This window comes from Bos grunniens, chromosome 14 (assembly GCF_055505025.1).
Source record: "Bos grunniens cultivar Pamir isolate PY7600 chromosome 14, Bosgru_T2T1.0, whole genome shotgun sequence".
Lineage (NCBI taxonomy): Eukaryota > Metazoa > Chordata > Mammalia > Artiodactyla > Bovidae > Bos > Bos grunniens.
Genome location: NC_141178.1, coordinates 10,897,876 through 10,919,680, shown reverse-complemented (window position 1 = coordinate 10,919,680; position 21,805 = coordinate 10,897,876). Strand labels below are relative to the sequence as shown.

Genomic DNA, 21,805 nt, shown 5'->3' with positions numbered 1-21,805 from the left:
CGTCTCCTCCTCCACACTTGTCCATAAGTCTGTTGTCCATGTCTGCATCTCCTTTGCTGCTCTGAGAACAGGTTCGTCAGTACCATCCTTCTAGATCCTATATATATATATACATACACACACACACATACATACACACATAATATATGATATTTGTTTGTTGAGTTTTAAGCCAGCTTTTCACTCTCTTTCACCTTCAAGAGGCTCTTCAGTTCCTCTTTGCTTTCTGCCATTAGGGTGATATTATTTGTATATCTGAGGTTGTTGATATTTCTCCTGGCAATCTTGATTCCATCTTATGCTTCATCCAGCCTGGCATTATGCCTGGCATATGTACTCTACATATCACTTAAATAAGCAGGGTGATAATATACAACCTAGCCATACTGCTTTCCCAATTTTGAGCGTCTGTTGTTCCATGTTGGGTTCTAATTGTTACTCTTGACCTGCATACAGGTTTCTCGGGAAGCAAGTAAGGTGGTCTGGTATTCCCAAATTAATTTTTAAAATGCAGATTATTTTGAAACTTGAAGAAAGCTGCTAAATTCTATTATGCAACATAAATAGCAAAGTTTACATATTCTAAGTGTTTTTTCCCTTATATAATTACTATAAGTCCAGTGATTAACACGAAAGTTAATGTTTTATTGCTCCAAGTACATTACTTGTCATTAGCATATTTGGGGATGGCTTTTTTAATTTCTTCCTAATAATTATCTTAGATTTTACATACAAAAGGAGAACCTTTCTAATGAGATATTGACAGAAACACACTCTATTTCAGATAGTACTAAAGGAATTTTAACTTTCAATGTCAGAATTTCAGAGAAATTTTCTTTTTTTATTGGCAATATTAATAATATGGTCATCTAAAGATATATTAATATTTTTTTAAGAATTATACATAATGGATAATAGAACCTATATTCTTACTAAGACATAAAAATTGTTTTTCATGTCACAGAATTTTTATTAGAATATTGATTTTGCAACTCAATATTAAACATATTTAATATTTTAAACATACAAAGATGACATTTCATTAGTATACATATATCTCATAAGTTTAAGTTTTAATATGTAGTTATTTTAGAGAAAATCAGAGAGAGCATTATGGCTATTTTGGTGAAGGTAATTGAGATTGAGGATTAAGAGTGGCATTTGTCATCATTTATCAACCTGAACATTACATTTATTCCTGCATTTGTTTCAGTTTTACTATATCAAGGAAATTCTTTTAATATAAATAGTTAACATAATAATGTAACTTTAAAAAACAAATATTTATTTTTACTTGGAGGATAATTGCTTTAAATATTGTGTTAGTTTATGCCAGCGATCAATATGAATCAGTCATAGGTATACATATGTCACCTCCCCCTTGAACCTCCCTCCACCTCCCACCCGATCCCACCCCTCAAGGTTGTCACAGAGAATAATTTAACTTTTTAATAGTACAGATCTAGCTAAAGCTATTCTTCAACTAAACTGAATACAACACTTGACAGAAGAGTAGTTAGAAATTTTATTCCAGAATGAAACTACAAGTATTATCTAAGGACAACTTGCAGTTTTTATCACGAATATAAAATTTCAGTAACCAAGTATAATAGTCCTTCTAACTATGCATGTGCCTTTCACTTTTTATTGTAAAACAGTTAAGCTATAATAAGCAGATGCATCAAACAGGGACACCAGTCTCTTGCCTAGCATTTTTAAGGAAAATACATCTGTTCTACAGTAGTATATTCACTTGTATAATTCTTTGCAGGCATTTAAAGACTTGAATTATTAAAAGTCATTTACATATAATGGAAGCAACTTTCCTAACCTGTGACATATGTCCAAGACAATAAAATATAGGCACAGAAAAGTCAAAAGGGGGAACAACTAATAAATCTAGCACTACAAAGCAATGTGTTGCTTGTTGACATTTTATTACAATGTGGACTGTATTGGATTGCATGTTAAAATTTTTTAATGATATAGAATATGTTTAAAATATGAAATTTTATAAAATATTGATCTGAATTAGACTCTTAAAAGTTAAGTGTATATTTTATAATCTCTAAGGAAGGTATTGCAACATTATTCTAAGAGATATATCAAAATACAACATATGATTTGAATGTGATATTGACAAATATTCAAATAATTCAAAAAAAAGCTATGAGCAGTCCAACAGAAGGAAATCAAAGGAAAGAAAAGAAAACAAAAATAAAATGGTAGACCTAAATAAAAATACGTTAATAGTTTCATTAAATGCTCACACTCTGCTCAGTCGCTTCAGTCATGCCCAACTCTTTGCAATCCCATGGACTGCCCTCTGGACTACTCTGTCCCTGGGATTTTTCAAGCAAGAATACTGGAGTGCATTGTCATTGCCTCCTCTAGGGGATCTTCCTGCCCGGGGATAGAATATGTATCTCCTGCATTGCAGGCAGATTCTTTACTGCTGAGCCACTGGGGAAGCCCTTCATTAACTGTGTATAGTCTAAACATACCAATGAAAGGACAGAGGATTTTCAGATTGAAATTTTATAAATTGACCTAAATATAGGCTGGAGATAAGAAACTCATTTCCAATGTAATGATATTAAAGGTAAAAGGATGAAAGAGAAGCACTTCTTGAATGGCAAGTAAGGACCTCAAAAGTGTGTTTTTCTAGACAAACAGATGGCTAATAAATACATGAAAAGATGCTGAATATCACTAATTATTAGCGAAATGCATATCAAAACTACAATGAGGTATCACCTCAGACTGGTAAGGTGGCCATCATCAAAAAATCTACAGACAATAAATCCTAGAGAGGATATGGAGAAAAGGGAACCCTCCTTTTCTCCTTTTCCAACAATTCATCCACAGTTGGTGGAATTGTAAACTGATATATTTAGTATCCTACAGTTGGAAGAAATGTAAACTGATACAGTTATTATGGAGAACAGTGTGGAGATCCCTTAGAAAACTGGGAATAAATCTACCATATGACCCAGCAACCCCACTACTGGGCATATACCCTGAGAAAACAGTGATCAAAAAAGACACGTGTACCCCAGTGTTTATGGCAGCACTATTTACAATAGCTAGGACATGGAAGCAACCTAGATGACCACTGGCAAACAAATGGGTGAAGAAGTTGTACCTATATACAATGGAATATTGCTCAGCCATAAAAAAAAGAATGTAATTGAGTCAGTTTTAGTGAAGTGGATGAACCTAGAGCCTGTTATACAGAGTAAAGTAAGTCAGAAAGAGAAAAACAAATATAGTATATTTATATATGTATACATATATACATCAGATCAGATCAGATCAGATCAGTCGCTCAGTCGTGTCCGACTCCTTGCGACCCCATGAATCGCAGCACACCAGGCCTCCCTGTCCATCACCAACTCCCGGAGTTCACTAAGACTCACGTCCATCAAGTCAGTGATGCCATCCAGCCATCTCATCCTCTGTCGTCCCCTTCTCCTCCTGCCCCCAATCCCTCCCAGCATCAGGGTCTTTTCCAATGAATCACCTCTTCACATGAGGTGGCCAAAGTACTCGAGTTTCAGCTTGAGCATCATTCCTTCCAAAGAAATCCCAGGGCTTATCTCCTTCAGAATGGACTGGTTGGATCTCCTTGCAGTCCAAGGGACTCTCAAGAGTCTTCTCCAATACCACAGTTCAAAAGCATCAATTCTTCGGCGCTCAGCCTTCTTCACAGTCCAACTCTCACGTCCATACATGACCACAGGAAAAACCATAGCCTTGACTAGACGAACCTTTGTTGGCAAAGTAGTGTCTCTGCTTTTGAATATGCTATCTAGGTTGGTCATAACTTTCCTTCCAAGGAGTAAGCGTCTTTTAATTTCATGGCTGCCGTCATCATCTGTAGTGATTTTGAAGCCCAGAAAAATAAAGTCTGACACTGTTTCCACTGTTTCCCCATCTATTTCCCATGAATTGGTGGGATATATGAACCTAATTGCACAGAATGAATGGAGACACATGTAGAGAATGGGCTTGTAGACACAGTGGGGGAGGAAAAGAATGGGGCGAATGGAATAAGTAGCACCAGCATATAAATACTATCAGGTGTAAGATAGCTTTCTTCTAGCTTGTTGTGTAGCACAGGGAGCCCAGCCTGGCCCTTTATGATGACCTAGAGGGGTGGGTTGTGGAAAGGGGCAGGAAGTTCAAAAGGGAGATGATTGGTACATATATAGATATAGAAATATAAAATTATGGCTGATTTGTGTTGTTGTACAGCAGAAACCAAGGGAACATTTCATGCAAAGATAGGCTTAATAAAGGACAGAAATGGTATGGACCTAATAGAAGCAGAAGATATTAAGAGGAGGTGGCAAGAATACACAGAAGAACTGTATAAAAAAGATCATCAGATAATCACGATGGTGTGATCACTCACCTAGAGCCAGACATCCTGGAATGCAAAGTCAAGTAGGCCTTAGGAAGTATCACTACAAACAAAGCTAGTGGAGGTGATGGAATTCCAGTTGAGCTATTTCAAATCCTAAAGATGATGCTTTGAAAGTGCTGCACTCAAAATGCTGGCAAATTTGGAAAACTCAGCAGGGCCACAGGACTGGAAAAGGTCCGTTTTCATTCCAATCCCAAAGAAAGGTAATGCCAAAGAATGCTCAAACTACTGCACAGTTGCACTCATCTCACATGCTAGTAAAGTAATGCTCAAAATTCTCCAAGCCAGGCTTCAGCAATACATGAACCGTGAAGTTCCAGATGTTCAAGCTGGTTTTAGAAAAGGCAGAGGAACCAGAGATCAGATTGGCAACAGCTGTTGGATCATCGAAAAAACAAGAGAGTTCCAGAAAAACATCTATTCCTGTTTTATTGATTATGTCAAAGATGTTGACTGTGTGCATCACAATAAACTGTGGTGAATTCTGAAAGAGATGGGAATACCAGACCACCTGATCTGCCTCTTGAGAAACCTATATGCAGGTCAGGAAGCCACAGTTAGAACTGGACATAGAACAACAGACTGGTTCCAAATAGGAAAAGGAATACGTCAAGGCTGTATATTGTCACCCTGCTTATTTAACTTATATGCAGAGTACATCATGAAAAACGCTAGGCTGGGTGAAGCTCATGCTGGAATCAAGATTGCTGGGAGAAATATCAATAACCTCAGATATGCAGATGACACCACTCTTATGGCAGAAAGTGAAGAAGAACTAAAGAGCCTTTTGATGAAAGTGAAAGAAGAGAGTGAAAAAGTTTGCTTAAAGCTCAACATTCAGAAACTAAGATCATGACATCTGGTCCCATCACTTCATGGCAAATAGGGAAACAGTGGAAACAGTGCCAGACTTTATTTTTGGGGGCTCCAAAATCACTGCAGATGGTGACTGCAGCCATGAAATAAAAAGACACTTACTCCTTGGAAGAAAAATTATGACCAACCTAGACAGCAGAGACATTACGTTGCCAACAAAGTCCCGTCTAGTCAAGGCTTTTTTTTTTTTTTTTCCCCCAGTAGTCATGTATGGATGTGAGAGTTGGATTATAAAGAAAGCTGAGCACCTATGAATTGATGCTTCTGAACTGTGGTGCTGGAGAAGACTCTTGAGAGTCCCTTGGACTGCAAGGAGATCCAACCAATCCATGCTAAAGGAAATCAGTCCCGAATATTCATTGGAAGGACTGATGCTGAAGCTGAAACTCCCAATTGTTTGGCCACCTGATGCAAAGAGCTGATTCATTTGAAAAGGCCCTGATTCTGGGAAAGATTGAAGGCAGGAGGAGAAGGGGATGACAGAGGATGAGATGGTTAGATGGTGTTACCAACTTAATGGACTTGAGTTTGAGTAAACTCTGGGAGTTGGTGATGGACAGGGAGGCCCGGCATGCTGCAGTCCATGGGGTTGCAAAGAGTCGGACATGACTGAGTGACTGAACTGAACAGCAGAAACCAACAAAACATCATAAAAATGTTTAAAAATTAAATTAAAAAAGTCTACTCATCTATATAAGCAAGAACAATGGCAAAAAATTGTCAAAATCAACTTTTTAAAAACTCTGTAAATTAATGCAAATTTTAAAACCTTGCAAGTATATTTATTTGAGAAAAACACTAAATCTGAGTAAAAGCATCGAGCTTTGTTTTGTTTAACTTGCCTTAGTGTCCCATTTTCCTCTCCTGAACCTTACAATGATAACAGTCATGAAAGACAGCAGCCTGCAGTCACTGGAGAAGGTGGAATGGGTCTGGGGCCACCCCAAATCCCATCCTCTGAGAACTGTCACTATTTGACCCATCCAGCAACTCACTGCATATCCCCATTTTCAGAACTTGTCTTTTTTTTTTTTTAATTTAAATTTATTTATTTTAATTGGAGGCTAATTACTTTACAATATTGAATTGATTTTGCCATACATCAACATGAATCCTCCACAGGTGTACACGTGTTCCCCATCCTGAACCCCCCTCCCATCTCCCTCCCCGTACCATCCCTCTGGGTCATCTCAGTGCACCAGCCCCAAGCATCCTGTATCCTGCATCGAACCTGGACTGGCGTTTCGTTTCTTATATGATATTACACGTGTTTCAATGCCATTCTCCCAAATCATCCCACCCTCTCCCTCTCCCACAGAGTCCAAAAGACTGTTCTATACATCTGTGTCTCTTTTGCTGTCTCGCATATAGGGTTGTCATTACCATTTTTCTAAATTCCATATATATGCATTAGTATACTGTATTGGTGTTTTTCTTTCTGGCTTACTTCACTCTGTATAATAGGCTCCAGTTTCATCCACCTCATTAGAAGTGATTCAAATGTGTTCTTTTTAATGGCTGAGTAATACTCCATTGTGTATATGTACCACAGTTTTCTCATCCATTCATCTGCTGATGGACATCTAGGTTGCTTCCATGTCCTGGCTATTATAAATAGTGCTGTGATGAACATTGGGGTACACATGTATCTTTCAATTCTGGTTTCCTCGGTGTGTATGCCCAGCAGTGGGATTGCTGGGTCATAAGGCAGTTCTATTTCCAGTTTTTTAAGGAATCTCCACACTGTTCTCCATAGTGGCTGTACTAGTTTGCATTCCCACAAACAGTGTAAGAGAGTTCCCTTTTTTCCACATCCTCTCCAGCATTTATTGCTTATAGACTTTTGGATCACAGCCACTCTGACTGGCATGAAATGGTCCCTCCTAGTGGTTTTGATTTGCATTTCTCTGATAATGAGTAATGTTGAGCATCTTTTCATGTGTTTGTTAGCCATCTGTGTGTTGTCTTTGGATAAATGTCTGTTTAGTTCTTTGGCCCATTTTTTGATTGGGTCGTTTATTTTTCTGGAGTTGAGCTGTAGGAGTTGCTTGTATATTTTTGAGATTAGTTGTTTGTCAGTTGCTTCATTTGCTATTATTTTCTCCCATTCTGAAGGCTGTCTTTTCATCTTGATTATAGTTTGCTTTGTTGTGCAGAAGCTTTTAATTTTAATTTGGTCTCATTTGTTTATTTTTGTTTTTATTTTCAGTATTCTGGGAGGTGGGTCATAGCGGATCCTGCTGTGATTTATGTCAGAGAGTGTTTTGCGTATGTTCTCCTCTAGGAGTTTTATAGCTTCTGGTCTTATGTTTAGATCTTTAATCCATTTTGAGTTTATTTTTGTGTCTGGTGTTAGAAAGTGTTCGTTTTGTTCTTTTACAAGTGGTTGACCAGTTTTCCCAGCACCACTTGTTAAAGAGACTGTCTTTTCTCCATTGTATATTCTTGCCTCCTTTGTCAAAGATAAGGTGTCCATAGGTGTGTGGATTTATCTCTGGGCTTTCTATTTAGTTCCATTGGTCTATATTTCTGTCTTTGTGCCAGTATCATACTGTCTTGATGACTGTGGCTTTGTAGTAGAGCCTGAAGTCAGGCAGATTGGTGCTTCCGATTCTATTCTTCTTTCTCAAGATTGCTTTGGCTATTCGAGGTTTTTTGTATTTCCATACAAATTGTGAAATTATTCTTCTAGCTCTGTGAAAAATACCGTTGGTAGCTTGATAGGGATTGCATTGAATCTATAAATTGCTTTGGGTAGTATACTCATTTTCACTATATTGATTCTTCTGATCCATGAACATGGTATATTTCTCCATCTATTAGTGTCTTCTTTGATTTCTTTCACCAGTGTTTTATAGTTTTCTATATATAGGTCTTTAGTCTCTTTAGGTAGATATATTCCTAAGTATTTTATTCTTTTTGTTGTAATGGTGAATGGAATTGTTTCCTTAATTTCTCTTTCTATTTTCTCATTATTAGTGTATAGGAATGCAAGGGATTTCTGTGTGTTGATTTTATATCCTGCAACTTTACTATATTCACTGATTAGCTCTAGTAATTTTCTGCTACAGTCAGGAACAAGACAAGGGTGCCCACTTTCACCACTACTATTCAACATAGTTTTGGAAGTTTTGGCCACAGCAATCAGAGCAGAAAAAGAAATAAAAGGAATCCAAATTGGAAAAGAAGAAGTAAAACTCTCACTGTTTGCAGATGACATCATCCTCTACATAGAAAACCCTAAAGACTCCACCAGAAAATTATTAGAGCTAATCAAAGAACTTGTTTTTATTTGACCTTGTCTTTATTTGGCAGGTCAAATAAACTCTTCATTCTGTGTGAAGAGTCCTTTCCTGATGGCATTTGGGAAATACAATCCATGGCAAGCATTAAATATCACAACTGCCTGAGGCAGCATTACTAGCATGAGGCTGACCTAAAAAAAATTGTTTGTTTTTTTTTAGACCAGATAATGAGATGATCATAGTGTCTTTGAAAATCCCTGATAGATTCTTGGGGATCTAGAAGTCATGAACCTGTGGAGGGCTATGCCATGTCCAGTAAAGACCTGGGCAAGCTATAAACTCTCACTTCTTGCTGATCTTGAGGAAGCTAGCAGGAAGTGAAGGCTAAGGCAGAAGTATAAAGTCCTGTTAAAGCATGAAACATCTCTTCAACAAACCTGGAAGATTTACTGGTTCAAGACATTTAAGACAATATCTATCCAGTTTCTAGATGAACATTTAGGGAAGTGATTCCATATGACAAAGAATACAGACTCTATAGAATTATCCCATTAAAGTCACTAAACAAACAGACAAACACTAACACCAACAAAAGAAGAACAAAGACCAGTAACAACAAATTCTAGGGGAGGTGTGTTTTGCAGAGTTGCCATTTTACATTATTTAACTGTTGCCACATAACATTATTTTGTAGAAAACTGTTTTCTACAAAAAGTATGAAAAAAAATTAGCAAATTATGGTCCATGCACAGAAAAAGGATAGAAAGTGTCCCTAAAGAAGCTCAAACTTTGAACTTACTAGACAAAGACTTTAAATCATTCATTTTAAATATGTTCAAAAAACTAAAGAAAACCATGTCTAAAGACTTGATGTATGTAAATGATGTCTCAATAAATAGAGAATAATATTATAGAAATGTAAATTATGTATAGAAGGGAATAGAAATTCTAGAGTTGAAAAAATATAATAATAAATATAAAAATTTCACTTAAAGAGCTTCACAGTAGGTTTTACCTTATAGGAGAAACAGGAAACATGAAGAGAGGTTATTGAGATTATCCAGTTTGAAAAACATTACATAAAAATAATGAATGAGATGTGGTTAAATAGGAACAGAGCCATAGATACCTGCAGGACTCTATCCAGACTACAAGTCTATGCATAATAATAGTTCTAGAATAAGAGGAAGAAGAGAGAGGGTCAAAAATAATATTTGAAAAAATAACGTCCAAAACTTTCTCTGATATGATGAAAAACTTTAATTTGTATATTCAAGAACCTCACAAAATTTTGAGTAAGAAAAACTGAAAGAGATCCACACCTGACCACATGATAATAAAATTGTTGAGAGTCAGACATAAAGAGTGAATTGATGTGATGAAAGCAAAGGAGTGCCAATCAAGAATTCTGTACCAAGCAAAACTATCCTTTAAAAAATGGAGAAATTAATGTGTTCTTGGATAAACAAAACCAGAAAATCCATCAGTAGCACACTTGCCCTATAAGAAACACTCGAGGAAGTTTTGTAGGCTAAAATCAAAATCCATAAGACAGTAGTTAGAATCCACAAAGAAAAAATAAGCTAACATCAATAAAAGTGACTGCATAGGTAAATATATCTACAAGTGTTTTTGTATATATTTTTTTCTTCTCCTTTATGACTTATGAGATGCTGATAAAGCAGTATTTAGATGTAAATTTATACCTGTTAATGACATTATTAATAAAAAAGATTTAAAATCAATAACCTTTATCTCTATCTAAAAAAATAGAAAAAGAAGAGCAAACTGAACTCAAAGCAATGTGAAGGAAGGAAATAAGAAAGATTAGAGTGGAAATACAATACGAAAAAAAAATCTGTAGAAAGAAATCAATAAAACCCAAATGTTGTTATTTAGAAAGACAGATGAAATTGAAAAATCTTTAGTTAGACTATCTAAGGGAGGAAAAAAAAAATAGTACTAATACCAATAATAAAATAAGCCAGAATACTATCAATCTTATAACTATACCATGGATTATAAGTGAATATGAGCTTTCTTAATAGTTCAGTTGGTAAAGAATCCACCTGCAATGCAGGAGACCCCAGTTCAGTTCCTGGGTTGGGAAGCTCTCCAACAAACTTGGAGAGCTGGAAAGGGGAAAGGCTACCTGCCGGGGTCCAGACCTGGCTGACCCAGGGTATTCGAAGGAGAGACGGCATAGGCGACCTATTTATATAAATATTTATCAAAGATATAAAGAGTAATAGGATGAGGATAGCTCAGTAGGAAAATTCAGTGGAGAAAAGAGGCTGAGTAGCTTGGTTTACGCGGGAGACCAATAAAACTTCAAGACAAGAAGTTTGCACCACTTACGTAGGCCGCAGGCGTCCTTCCGTTCTCCCGAAGGAGAGGAGACACTGAGGCCTCCCCGGTCAGATCTTAGAAGCCCAGGCATAATTAGCAAGCATGGCGGGTTCTGCGCTCCAGATGGAGACTCAGCCAGAATTTGGGAGAGAGAGCGACATGGGGAGACCAAGTTTTGGTGAACAAGGCCCGCACTTTATTTTCCAAAGTAGTTTTTATACCTTAAATTGTGCATAGAGGATAATCGGGGAAGGGGTGGAATCATGCAAGGATAGCAGCTCCTGGTCCTAGTCGAAGCCAGGCTTTCAAACTTATCATATGCAAAAGTTCAGGTGAATTACATCATCTTCTGGCCAGGAGGCCTGATAACATTTTAAGAAACTTATCTTTCTCTAAAGGTGATTATTCCAAAGTCAGGCACCAGCCTCCAAAAAAGTATTGGACAAAGCTGCATCCCTATAGGGCAAAGGTGAGGTGGGCTCAATCAAGAAAAGACAACTCAAGGGTCCAAGGTTACAAACATTGAGGCTACTACTTACATTTCTATACACCCATTATATCAATCAATACACTGCCAAGGACACAGTAGGTAAGGAGTATGGAGACTTAGCAGCAAACATTGGCCCAATAAGTGAAAAACCCTTCACCAATACAATTTCTAATCAATCTTTTAACTACTCAAAGGAATCTGTGTTTAGACAGTTTAGAACATCTCCTGCCTCTCACAGTTGGGAGGCTGTTAACAATCACATGTGGCCGGAAAAACCTATTCAGGCAGGCTAGAGGATTTCCAAAGGAATTTGTAGGTTAAACACTGTCACACCCAGGAATTATTAACTGGAGCTGTAAGCTAACTGTTTTTTCAGAGAGAGGTAGTGGGGGACAGCTCTCCGTAAAGTCAGAGGTGTAGGTGAAAGCACAAAGCAGAAAGTGGGCAGACTCTGGTTTTGGGGGTAGATGCTTGAGAATTTCCAGGGAGACCCCTGAGGCTTGATCCCGCCTTTGCGTATGCCGAGCCTCCTTCCTCATGACCTTTGTCATGGGCGGAGTTCTTCACGCTGGCTCCCGGCAGTGATAGAATTCCAGCTGAGCTATTCCAGATCCTGAAAGATGATGCTGTGGAAAGTGCTGCACTCAATATGCAATATGCACTCAATATACAATATGCCGGCTCCCGGCAGCTACCCATTGCAGTATTCTAGCCTGGAGGATTCCATGGTCTATATAGTCCGTGGGGTCGCAAAGAGTCAGACACGACTGAATGACTTCACTTTAATAAGGGAATAGTATGGGCAATTATACACTGAAAAATTAGATAACCTAGATAAAATAATACCAAGTGCTAGTGGTGATGAAAAACTATCAGAACTCTAATTTGTTGTTGGTGCGAATGCAACCACACTGAAAGATGGTTTGGCAATTTTTTAAAAGGTAAATATGATCACTCACCTAGAGCCAGACATCCTGGAATGCAAAGTCAAGTGGGCCTTAGGAAGCATCACTACAAAGCTAGTGGAGGTGATGGAATTCCAGCTGAGCTATTTCAAATCCTAAAAGATGATGCTTTTAAAGTGCTGTGCTCAATATGCCAGCAAATTTGGAAAACTCAGGACTGGAAAAGGTCAGTTTTCATTCCAATCCCAAAGAAAGGCAATGCCAAAGAATGCTTAAACTACTGCACAATTGCACTCATCTCACATGCTAGCAAAATAATGCTCAAAATTCTCCAAGCCAGGCTTCAGCAGTACGAGAACCATGTAGTTCCAGATGTTCAAGCTGGTTTTAGAAAAGGCAGAGGAACCAGAGATCAGATTGGCAACAGCCGTTGGATCATTGAAAAAGCAAGAGAGTTCCAGAAAAACATCTATTTCTGCTTTATTGATTAAGCCTTTGACTGTGTGGATCATAATAAACTGGAAAATTCTTCAAGAGATGAGAATACCAGACCACCTGACCTGCCTCCTCAGAAATCTGTATGCAGGTCAGCAAGCAACAGTTAGAACTGGACATGGAACAACAGACTGGTTCCAAATCAGGAAAGGAGTATGTTAAGACTGTATATTGTCACCATGCTTATGCAGAGTAGTACATCATGAGAAACGCTGGGCTGGATTAAGCACAAGCTGGAATCAAGGTTGCTGGGAGAAGTATCAGTAACCTCAGATATGCAGATGACACCACCCTTAAGGCAGAAAGTGAAGAAGAACTAAAGAGACTTTTGATGAAAGTGAGAGAGGAGAGTGAAAAAGCTGGCTTAAAACTCAACATTCAGAAAACTAAGATCATGACATCTGGTCCCATCACTTCATGGGAAATAGATGGGGAAACAATAGAAACAGTGAAAAACTTTATTTTCTTTGGCTGCAGCCATGAAATTAAAAGATGCTTGCTCCTTGGAAGAAAAGCTATGACCAACCTAGACAGCATATTAAAAAGCAGAGACTTGACTTTGCCAACAAAGATCTGTCTAGTCAAAGCCATAGCTTTTCCAGTAGTCATGCATGAATGTGCAAGTTGGGCCATAAAGAATGCTGAGCACCGAAGAATTGATGCTTTTGAACTGTGGTATTGGAGAAGATTCTTGAGAGTCCCTTGGACTGCAAGGAGATAAAACCAGTCAATTTTAAAGGAAATCAGTCCTGAATATTCATTGGAAGGACTGATGCTGAAGCTGAAACTCCAATACTTTGGCCACCTGATGGGAAGAACTTACTCATTAGAAAAGATCCTAATGCTGGGAAGGGTGAAGGCAGGAGGAGAAGGGGATGACAGAGGATGAGATGGTTGGATGGCATCACCAACTAGGTGGACATGAGTTTGAGTAAGCTCCAGGAGTAAGTGATGGACAGGGAAGCCTAGCGTGCTGCAGTTCATGGGGTCGCAAAGAATCAGACATGACTGAGGAACTGAACTGAACTGAATTGATGCTGAATAAAAAAAACCTTTGTCACATTATTGCCACATTATTGAAAAGACAAAGCTAGATAAATAGACAATAGATCAGTGATTGCCAGGAATTATGGGTTGGAGGGAGGTTGAGTATAGAAGGATAGTGCCAGAGAGTTTTCTGTAAGATGTTATAGAAAAATACAAATGAAGGTTTTGGCCAACCCAATATAAATTTTCTATATCTAGACTGTAGTAGTAATTACATGAATCTGTATATAAGCATTAAAATTGATATAACTGTACACCAAAAGAAAAAATTGTTGACTTTACTGTATGATAATTTAAAAATAAAATTAAATAATAGGCTTATATTGGAGAGAGATATAAATCAGTCCATCAGAAATTAAGGAGATGCTTTTGTTGGGGGAGAAAACTTTTGTTACTTAAACTGTATCGTGGGAAATTCAAATATGGAAATGTGATGAATAGTGAAAATGAGAAGAGAAAAATGAGATGATTGAGACCCTGTATTAGCTTAGTGGGCTTAAATTTCCCTAATATAAAATATAATGAGCAATTGCTAAGTTGCTACTTTGATTATTGTGTTACTGATGTAACCAGAATCAGATCCAATTGGATTTCAGAATTTGCCTACATATAAAATCTAGATTATATAAAAGTGTTTTTTCTTAGGTGTAAGTAAGCAAAGTCAAGAGCTTCTTTTTTATATTTTTATGATCATGTGGGCATAGGTATTTTTTGAAGCCATAAAAAAATGTTAAAATTCTCATTGGATATAAAGGAAAGATCTGGTTTTAGTTACAAAGAACTTAGCAGATGTCCCTGTAAATGTTTTCCCTTAGCAGAATGAAACCACATTTTGCAGTATATACTTTTGGATATCATAGTCGGCAAAGAGAATGCTACATTAATGACAGATGTACTTTTTGAGGTATGAGGTGTGCAATAATTTTTAAAACTATTTATTATAAATATAGCTTCAAATGTATCAACTTTAATATAAATCTATAAATATTATTCTTTAAGAAATTATAGTTGAATTGAAATAGAATGCATTATTTAGCCAACGGCAAGTGAAGTAGAATGATAAAATCCCACTTTAACATTAACTCTTTTAGGCATTTTTTAATCTATTTTATGACAGACACATCATCCAAAATACTGTATGTCTATGAAAAGCAAATGGGTTAAGATAATTCTTTTTTGTTTATTTATTTTGTCCCTCTTGCACCCAGAGTTTATTATAAGGCATATATAAGATAATATAAGAAATGACTCCTTGGCTTCATATACTAATAATGAAATTTCTTTTTAGATTCTCATTAAAAATTTGTTTTGTAACCATGAGTGGAGACATTTGATGTGTCACCAGTTTCATTGTTCTTAACTGTTTATATCTCAGCAGGAATAATGACATGAATAGTTTGACTATTGAGAATGTGAAATCTGAGTGAACACTTGTCAAGGTTTTTTTTCAGCAAAATTAAATGTTGCTAATTTAAAATGGGTCAGAGTAATATTTTTCTGTATTTTGTTCATTGTATAGTTTAAATTTAGATCATTTGATATACATTCTTACAATTGGCTCATTTCTGGATCATTAAGCTCTATCATCAAATAATATTTATTAGACTTCTGCATGCTCATAGATCCAGAATGACTGCTATACCATACAGTTAAGAAAATAGCATACACTCTTCTTTAATAAAAACATAATTCTTCAGCCAAACAAATACTTTTCTGTGTCTAACAAACACAAATATGGCATTTCTTCGTTATTCCAGTCTATTTGTCTCACTTCTCCTTGCCATTTCTAATTCTAAAAATCTAATAGAATTTTAAAGATATTTTTGAACCATTAGCAAACACATTAAGAAATATATTGCACATTACACTTTGATGATATACTTTAGATAAACTGCTTTCAGGCTTACTTCAGTGTGGCCAAATAAGAGAATATAAAATACTCAAAGAGATTATTTGGTCAAATGTTAATTCCCACTCAGAATGACATATGCTTATATTTGACCCTCATTTGACTCAATTCTTAGCTAAGAGTTTGGTTAACAAAAATATGTATATTATTCTAGTCAGTGTTTTTGTTGTTGTTATTGTTGTTAAATCTATTTTCCTCACAGGCTGTGTAATAGCTCTTTTGTTACTCATTAGTGGGGTCACCAGATGGTACACAGCAAAAAGCAAATTTTGTGACTCTAACTCAATTTTGTTCATTTCTGGTTGTTAAATTTGGAAAAGAAAATTGAAACTAATATTTCAATATAGCTACCCTGGATCATTTATCAAGCCATATTTATTCTGTCCTCCATTGATAACAAACAGAAGTTAAATATTTTTTTCTAATGAATTGAAAGTTAATTATTTACAGATCAGTCTTCAATATCTTACCTAGAGAAAGCTTGAGAATATTTCTCAAATTGATTATTGAATATTTGATATATCCATAATAAAATTTCTAATAAACTGTTACTCTTCAGTTACCAAGACAAAATTGTTTCCCTGCATGCTAAGTCACTTCAGTTGTCTCCAACTCTTGTGACTCCATGGACTGTAGCCGCCAGGCTCCTCTGTCCATGGGCATTCTCCAGGCAAGAATTCTGGAGTGGGTTGCCATGCCCCTCTCCAGAATGAAGATGTTTAACCTTACCTATTTGATGGGATCTTATGTATATTCATTTATTTCCATATTTATCTCCAAATGCTCCAGATGGCCTTTGCTTTAAACATCTTATTCTCTAAAGGGATTTTTTTTTTAATCTTTGTTGATATTCACTTCACAGGAAACTGAATATGTCTGTCAAGTCGTCTTCCTGAAAAAGTAGGAGAAAGAAAAGTTGACCTTTTAGGGTGACCAGTTTATGGTTTCTGTAACTGGGAATTACTTTGCAACTTTGTGTTCCAGGTTTACTCTACAAGTTCTTTGACATTTCAGATGCTGTTAAACTTGAATTATAGCTCATTGTCTGAAATTATTTCTTTTTAGGTAAACAGGATTATAAAAAAACCAAACCTATTTTACGAGCAACTAAATTAAAAGCAGAAGCAAAGAAAACAGCAATTGGCATAAAGGTACCTATATTTGATAACTTTAAAATTTGATATATTGCCTGCCACTTCATTTTCTAAAATGGATTGCATAAATATTGAATTCTAAATGTTTTATGACATTTCAAAATCTAAGTCAAATGCCGGAATTAAAGGCTTTTGAAAAGAATTTACTTAATGAGAAACATCCTTCCCATTCTAAGATTTTATCAGGTCTTAGATTAAGACCCAATATCACTTAAGAGAACCAGTTACACTTAAAGTTGCAACTTACTTTTTCTGTAGCTTCTGTTTCACTTCAGCGATATATGTGGCCTGGATCAAAAACTTTTCTCATTTGCAAAAAATTGCACTTTATGGTTGTTTATATTTTAATTATAATTGTATACACTTAGGTCACTAATATACGTAATTTTGCTCATGTATTGGTTTAGTTGTCAGTACTCTCGATGATGAAATTCTAATGATGTTCCCAGATGATGTTCTTTTAAAAAACCAGTGTTTTTACTGCTTAAGAAGGATAAAAGCTATTGAGAATGATGTTAACAGATAATCCAATGTGCTATCACAATGAAGTTCAACAAAATTACATTTACATTATTACTCATGTCAACTCTGCCAAGTATTTAGAGTAAAATTAAACTATAAATAGAAAAATTATTTTGGTGGCTCCACTGTCAAATGTGTAAAAGTGGCTAGTACATATATTTTATTTAAATATTAAAATGTTAAAAGGAGATTTTGGTTTTTATCTGGCAGATGAAAAATCAATTTTTCTAAGTTATAGCTTATAGCAAATGCCAAGGTATTACTACCAAGCTGTAACAGCTGTTGAACTGCCAGATGATATATTTGGTTGTCTTCCAGAATTTGCTATTATAATCACAAAACACGGCCTTCTTTTTACTCCTGGTTGCTGATTTAGATCAAGCATTGCTGTGTGCTGTGGTGTGTTTTCACAATAGTCTCCTCAGTTAGTTCTGTGTGTCGGTTTTTAATGAAAAAAAAAAAAAAAGTGAATTACCTTTTTATTTAAAAGAGAGAGATTAATCTTTTGACATTTTCTTCTAATTTCACATGAAATTTCATTCATCTTTAAAATTATTTCTATGACATGAACTTTCTAAAACCAGTGCTTATTTCCTTATTTTGCAGTTAGTTACCTGATGATTGTCTTTTGTAGTGAGAGCATGGTCTTGTCATTTTCCAGGAAAGGAATGTGTCATTTACTTTTATCTTTCATAATACAGTACTTTGCTTTTGTTTTGTCAGAAAAATATCGGGATAGCACACTCTACTTGCAGCACAATATAATGAGAAACTAAATTAGAATTTGAAAAACAGTGCAGCCCTGCATTTATTGATGTATACCACTTTCCCATACACTTCCTTTTTCATTGGCTCTTATAATTTTTGCTATGGTTTTACCCGGAGGAAATAACCATATTTCTAGTATAAGTCTACTTTACAGTACAGTCATTTAAAGTATTTTTTCAAAACAATGTAGAATTTATCTCTTATGAGAAAAAAATTGTTCTTAGATTTCATTTATGATTTAAAGCACGTACAGAAAAGTTTTTGACCTCAAAAACGTAGCTCCTTTTTAATAAACTAGCAAAGCATTTTGATTTGTAAACCTGTGAAAAACAAAAACCTTAGCCTTAAACATCATTTACTTTGCTTGAAAATTTATGTGAAAACCCCATTAAAATGATAGGAAACTTTTTAGAATCAGAACCATGGAGGTGTTTTACATTTCAAATCTAGCATCCTAATTAGCTTGCCCTGTCAAACTTTGATTGCCTTGTCATTTTAGTATAGTATTTTAAATAACGAAGTTTCTTTCAGGATTGCCATTTAATGCTATTTAATTTCCCTGGTGAGTGATTTTATCCATAGCGATAATGTCAGAGAAGCAACTAAGGACTAACGAACATCAGACATGTTTGACTCTTAGCTGGTTAATACAGGATGACTGTAATGGTATCTTTTATCACTTGACTACTTAGTTTTTAGAGGGAATCATAGTTATGTTCTTCAAATAATGTAAATCTATAGAACATATGAACAACTGCATGGAATAGAAAAATAACAGCAATGATAAAATTGAACACAGAATAAAGAGGCCTAGAATCACTTGCTTCTTTCCTCTACTGTTATAGTGATGCAGACTCTAAGATAGCACATTTGTAAAATGGATTTTATGCCATTTACCTCACAGAATAGTTGGGAGAATTAAATAATACAATGATACAATGAAAACACTTAACATAAATATGTGTTTGAAGTAGCTATTACTGGTTTGCATAAATAAGACTTTCCTTGGATGCTTGTCATTGGCCTAAAGATCCCCTACTTCAACTAAGTCTGCCTTGTGTGACTGTACTACATATTACAAAACGTTCTTAGTTTTGTTGTGAAGATAGTATTGCGGATGTTATTGCGGTAAAGTTTTCAAAGCAGTCTATAATTTTAATATATACCTTACATATGAATTATATAAATCTGACTCAATCCTTCATTATTTATTTAGAAATTGTATTACCACATTGTAGAACCTGTGAAAGGAAAGAAAAGGCATCATTGTTTTGGAGAAATTTTTACAAGAAACCACTTCCAGATTTCAGTACCATCTAAAATCAATTGATTGAGGAATCATGGATATGAGATATAAAAATTACACAGTAGGGTACCTTACCCTCAGGGGCTTCCAGTGTGTTTTAATAAATGAATGTTTAGCAACAGAAAAATTCAAGAAACAGTAATGATTTAGAATAAGACATGAATATGGCTACTTCAAAATGTGAACTAATTTCTATTGTGAAGCTATTTTTGGTTCCTGTCTCTTACCAATGTAAACAAAATAATTTATGACCCAGTAAAGTGTACCACCTACAAAATATTTGCATGACTAATATTTGCTCTTTGGTTGCTGTTCAACTTGAAAACTTTTTTCAAGAATTGCAAATTAGTAAAAAAAAATTTTAGAATGCAAATACCTGTTTCCTAGTATTTACAAGGAAAAAATCTATATTTATTAAGTGGTTTATTAAGTTTATTTGAAAAATAATTATAATAAAATAATAAGGATCAAAATTTGATTTATCTGTTATATAAATGACATATTCAAATGTCAACCAGATCTTGCTAACATGAGCCACCTGGAATTATTATTTTTATTCTTTTTTGTTATTTCTGATCTAAAGCCAAAATTGGCCAAGGGCAAGGAGAGTCATAAATGTCTTAGGGGTATAGGTTATGATTAGCATAACCAGCATTCTGAAGGCAGTGTTTTCCAATTTTACCACAGTTTTAACCTTCCAAACATGCAGTCCCCACAGTAATAACCTCTTTAACAGAAAAGGGACATTTTGACAAAAATGACTTGCTGTACTTCCTCATCCAGTACTTCTTGAGCCTCACCTGCATAACATAGTATAGTGAATAGACTTAATTGAATTAATAGGTCCTTTGAAGTTGTATTCTATGAATGTTCTCCACTTTCTACCCTTAAACCTCTTTTTTATGCCTCTGGATATTCTAAAAATGTACAATGAAGGTGAAACAGTGTTGCTTGAAAGGATAAGGAGGAGTTGAAAAGCAGCAATTAGAGGTGATTATTAGTGAGAATGAGAATCATGGCCTCCAATCAAGAGTAAAAACTTTATTCTTGTGTTAAGCGAATGTGAATGGTGACTGCTGTTGAACAGTTCTGTTGTCCACTATACAGAACAGATGGAGTTTGCAGTTGTGTGTCACTTGTTTATTACAGCCTCTTAAAATTAGTAGCTGTGTAACCAGATGGGTCTGGGAGCACAGCTGTGGATACGAGAAAATAAATGAAACCTGTCTGATGCTGCCGTGCCCTTTTGAGATGCCAAAGTATTCCAACTGCAACAGAGAAAAATTCACTTTAATTTGACATTATATTGATAGAGTAATTTTTGTTTTGTTTTGATTTCATTAAAGTAGATTTAAAAATCAAATCTTAACAAAAATAGTTGACACTAAATCTTTCAACCCCATGATTTTCATTAATATTTATTTTTATAGTTTTCAGATCCAAAAAAATGTAATTATAAAGCTAAAAATTTATATAAAATATCCAGTTGTAATTTCAAAATTCAGGTAAAAATGAAATGTTTATTATAAACCAAATTGATTTTGTTGTCTTTAAAGTTTATTAAGTGGCTTATGAAAGCTACATTTGTATTAAGTGCAAAAATGGTTTCTCCATAAAATAGTATCAGGAAGGGGTGTGATATGAAAGTGAAAATTAGAAGGGAATATTTAAGCCCTTTAGGATACTGTACTGGCATTATTTGTTCTTTTTTTCTGTTTAGCCAAGTGATATGCTAATATTGAGAAAATTCCTTCATGGTATGTCTCTATATCAATACAAAAAGTTTATAGATTTTCTAAAAAATAATATGATTTTGCTCTTGTGTATGTGGTAAACTTCCTGGCTATTATTTCAACGTAATCAATATAATCTGCATCAGATCACTAAGTGAAGTACCCAGGACCATCCTTCATAGTTGTGATAATTCTGTCATATCATATCATGCTTCATGACCCAAGAGTATTCAGTTTTGTTCTGCCACATTGTAAACTATAGAAGTTAAAAATAAGAGTTTTAGCAAAATAATATTTAATAAGGATGTTTATGGGCTTCCCAGGTGGCACAAGTGCAGAGACATAATCTAGAAACTTGTTATAGTTGTTTCTTTCCATTAGAAAAGGAGTGATCATTTTAGAATCTGTGTCCAATTGCTATAACTAATATAAATGTGTTGAAGCAAGAAATACAGAGAAAGATAAACTGTGTAGGTACAAACTACACTGCTTGCATCCAACAGTTTGATATCTAAACTATGAAAATATATTAAAATTGTAAATGTTAATGTTATTATTAGAAAGACACAAGCTAAAT

General features: G+C 35.2%; 1 protein-coding gene across 14 annotated transcripts in view; it reads left to right on the top strand.

Annotated features, from left to right (window-relative positions):
* Positions 1-21,805, top strand: part of TRIQK (triple QxxK/R motif containing) — a 125,096-nt gene that overhangs the window by 99,812 nt on the left and 3,479 nt on the right. For all 14 annotated transcript variants that reach the window (XM_086335274.1, XM_086335273.1, XM_086335265.1 and 11 more), the window contains one exon: positions 16,811-16,896. In XM_086335274.1, coding sequence (XP_086191400.1) covers positions 16,811-16,896 — 86 coding nt within the window. The remainder of the gene's footprint in view (positions 1-16,810; positions 16,897-21,805) is intronic.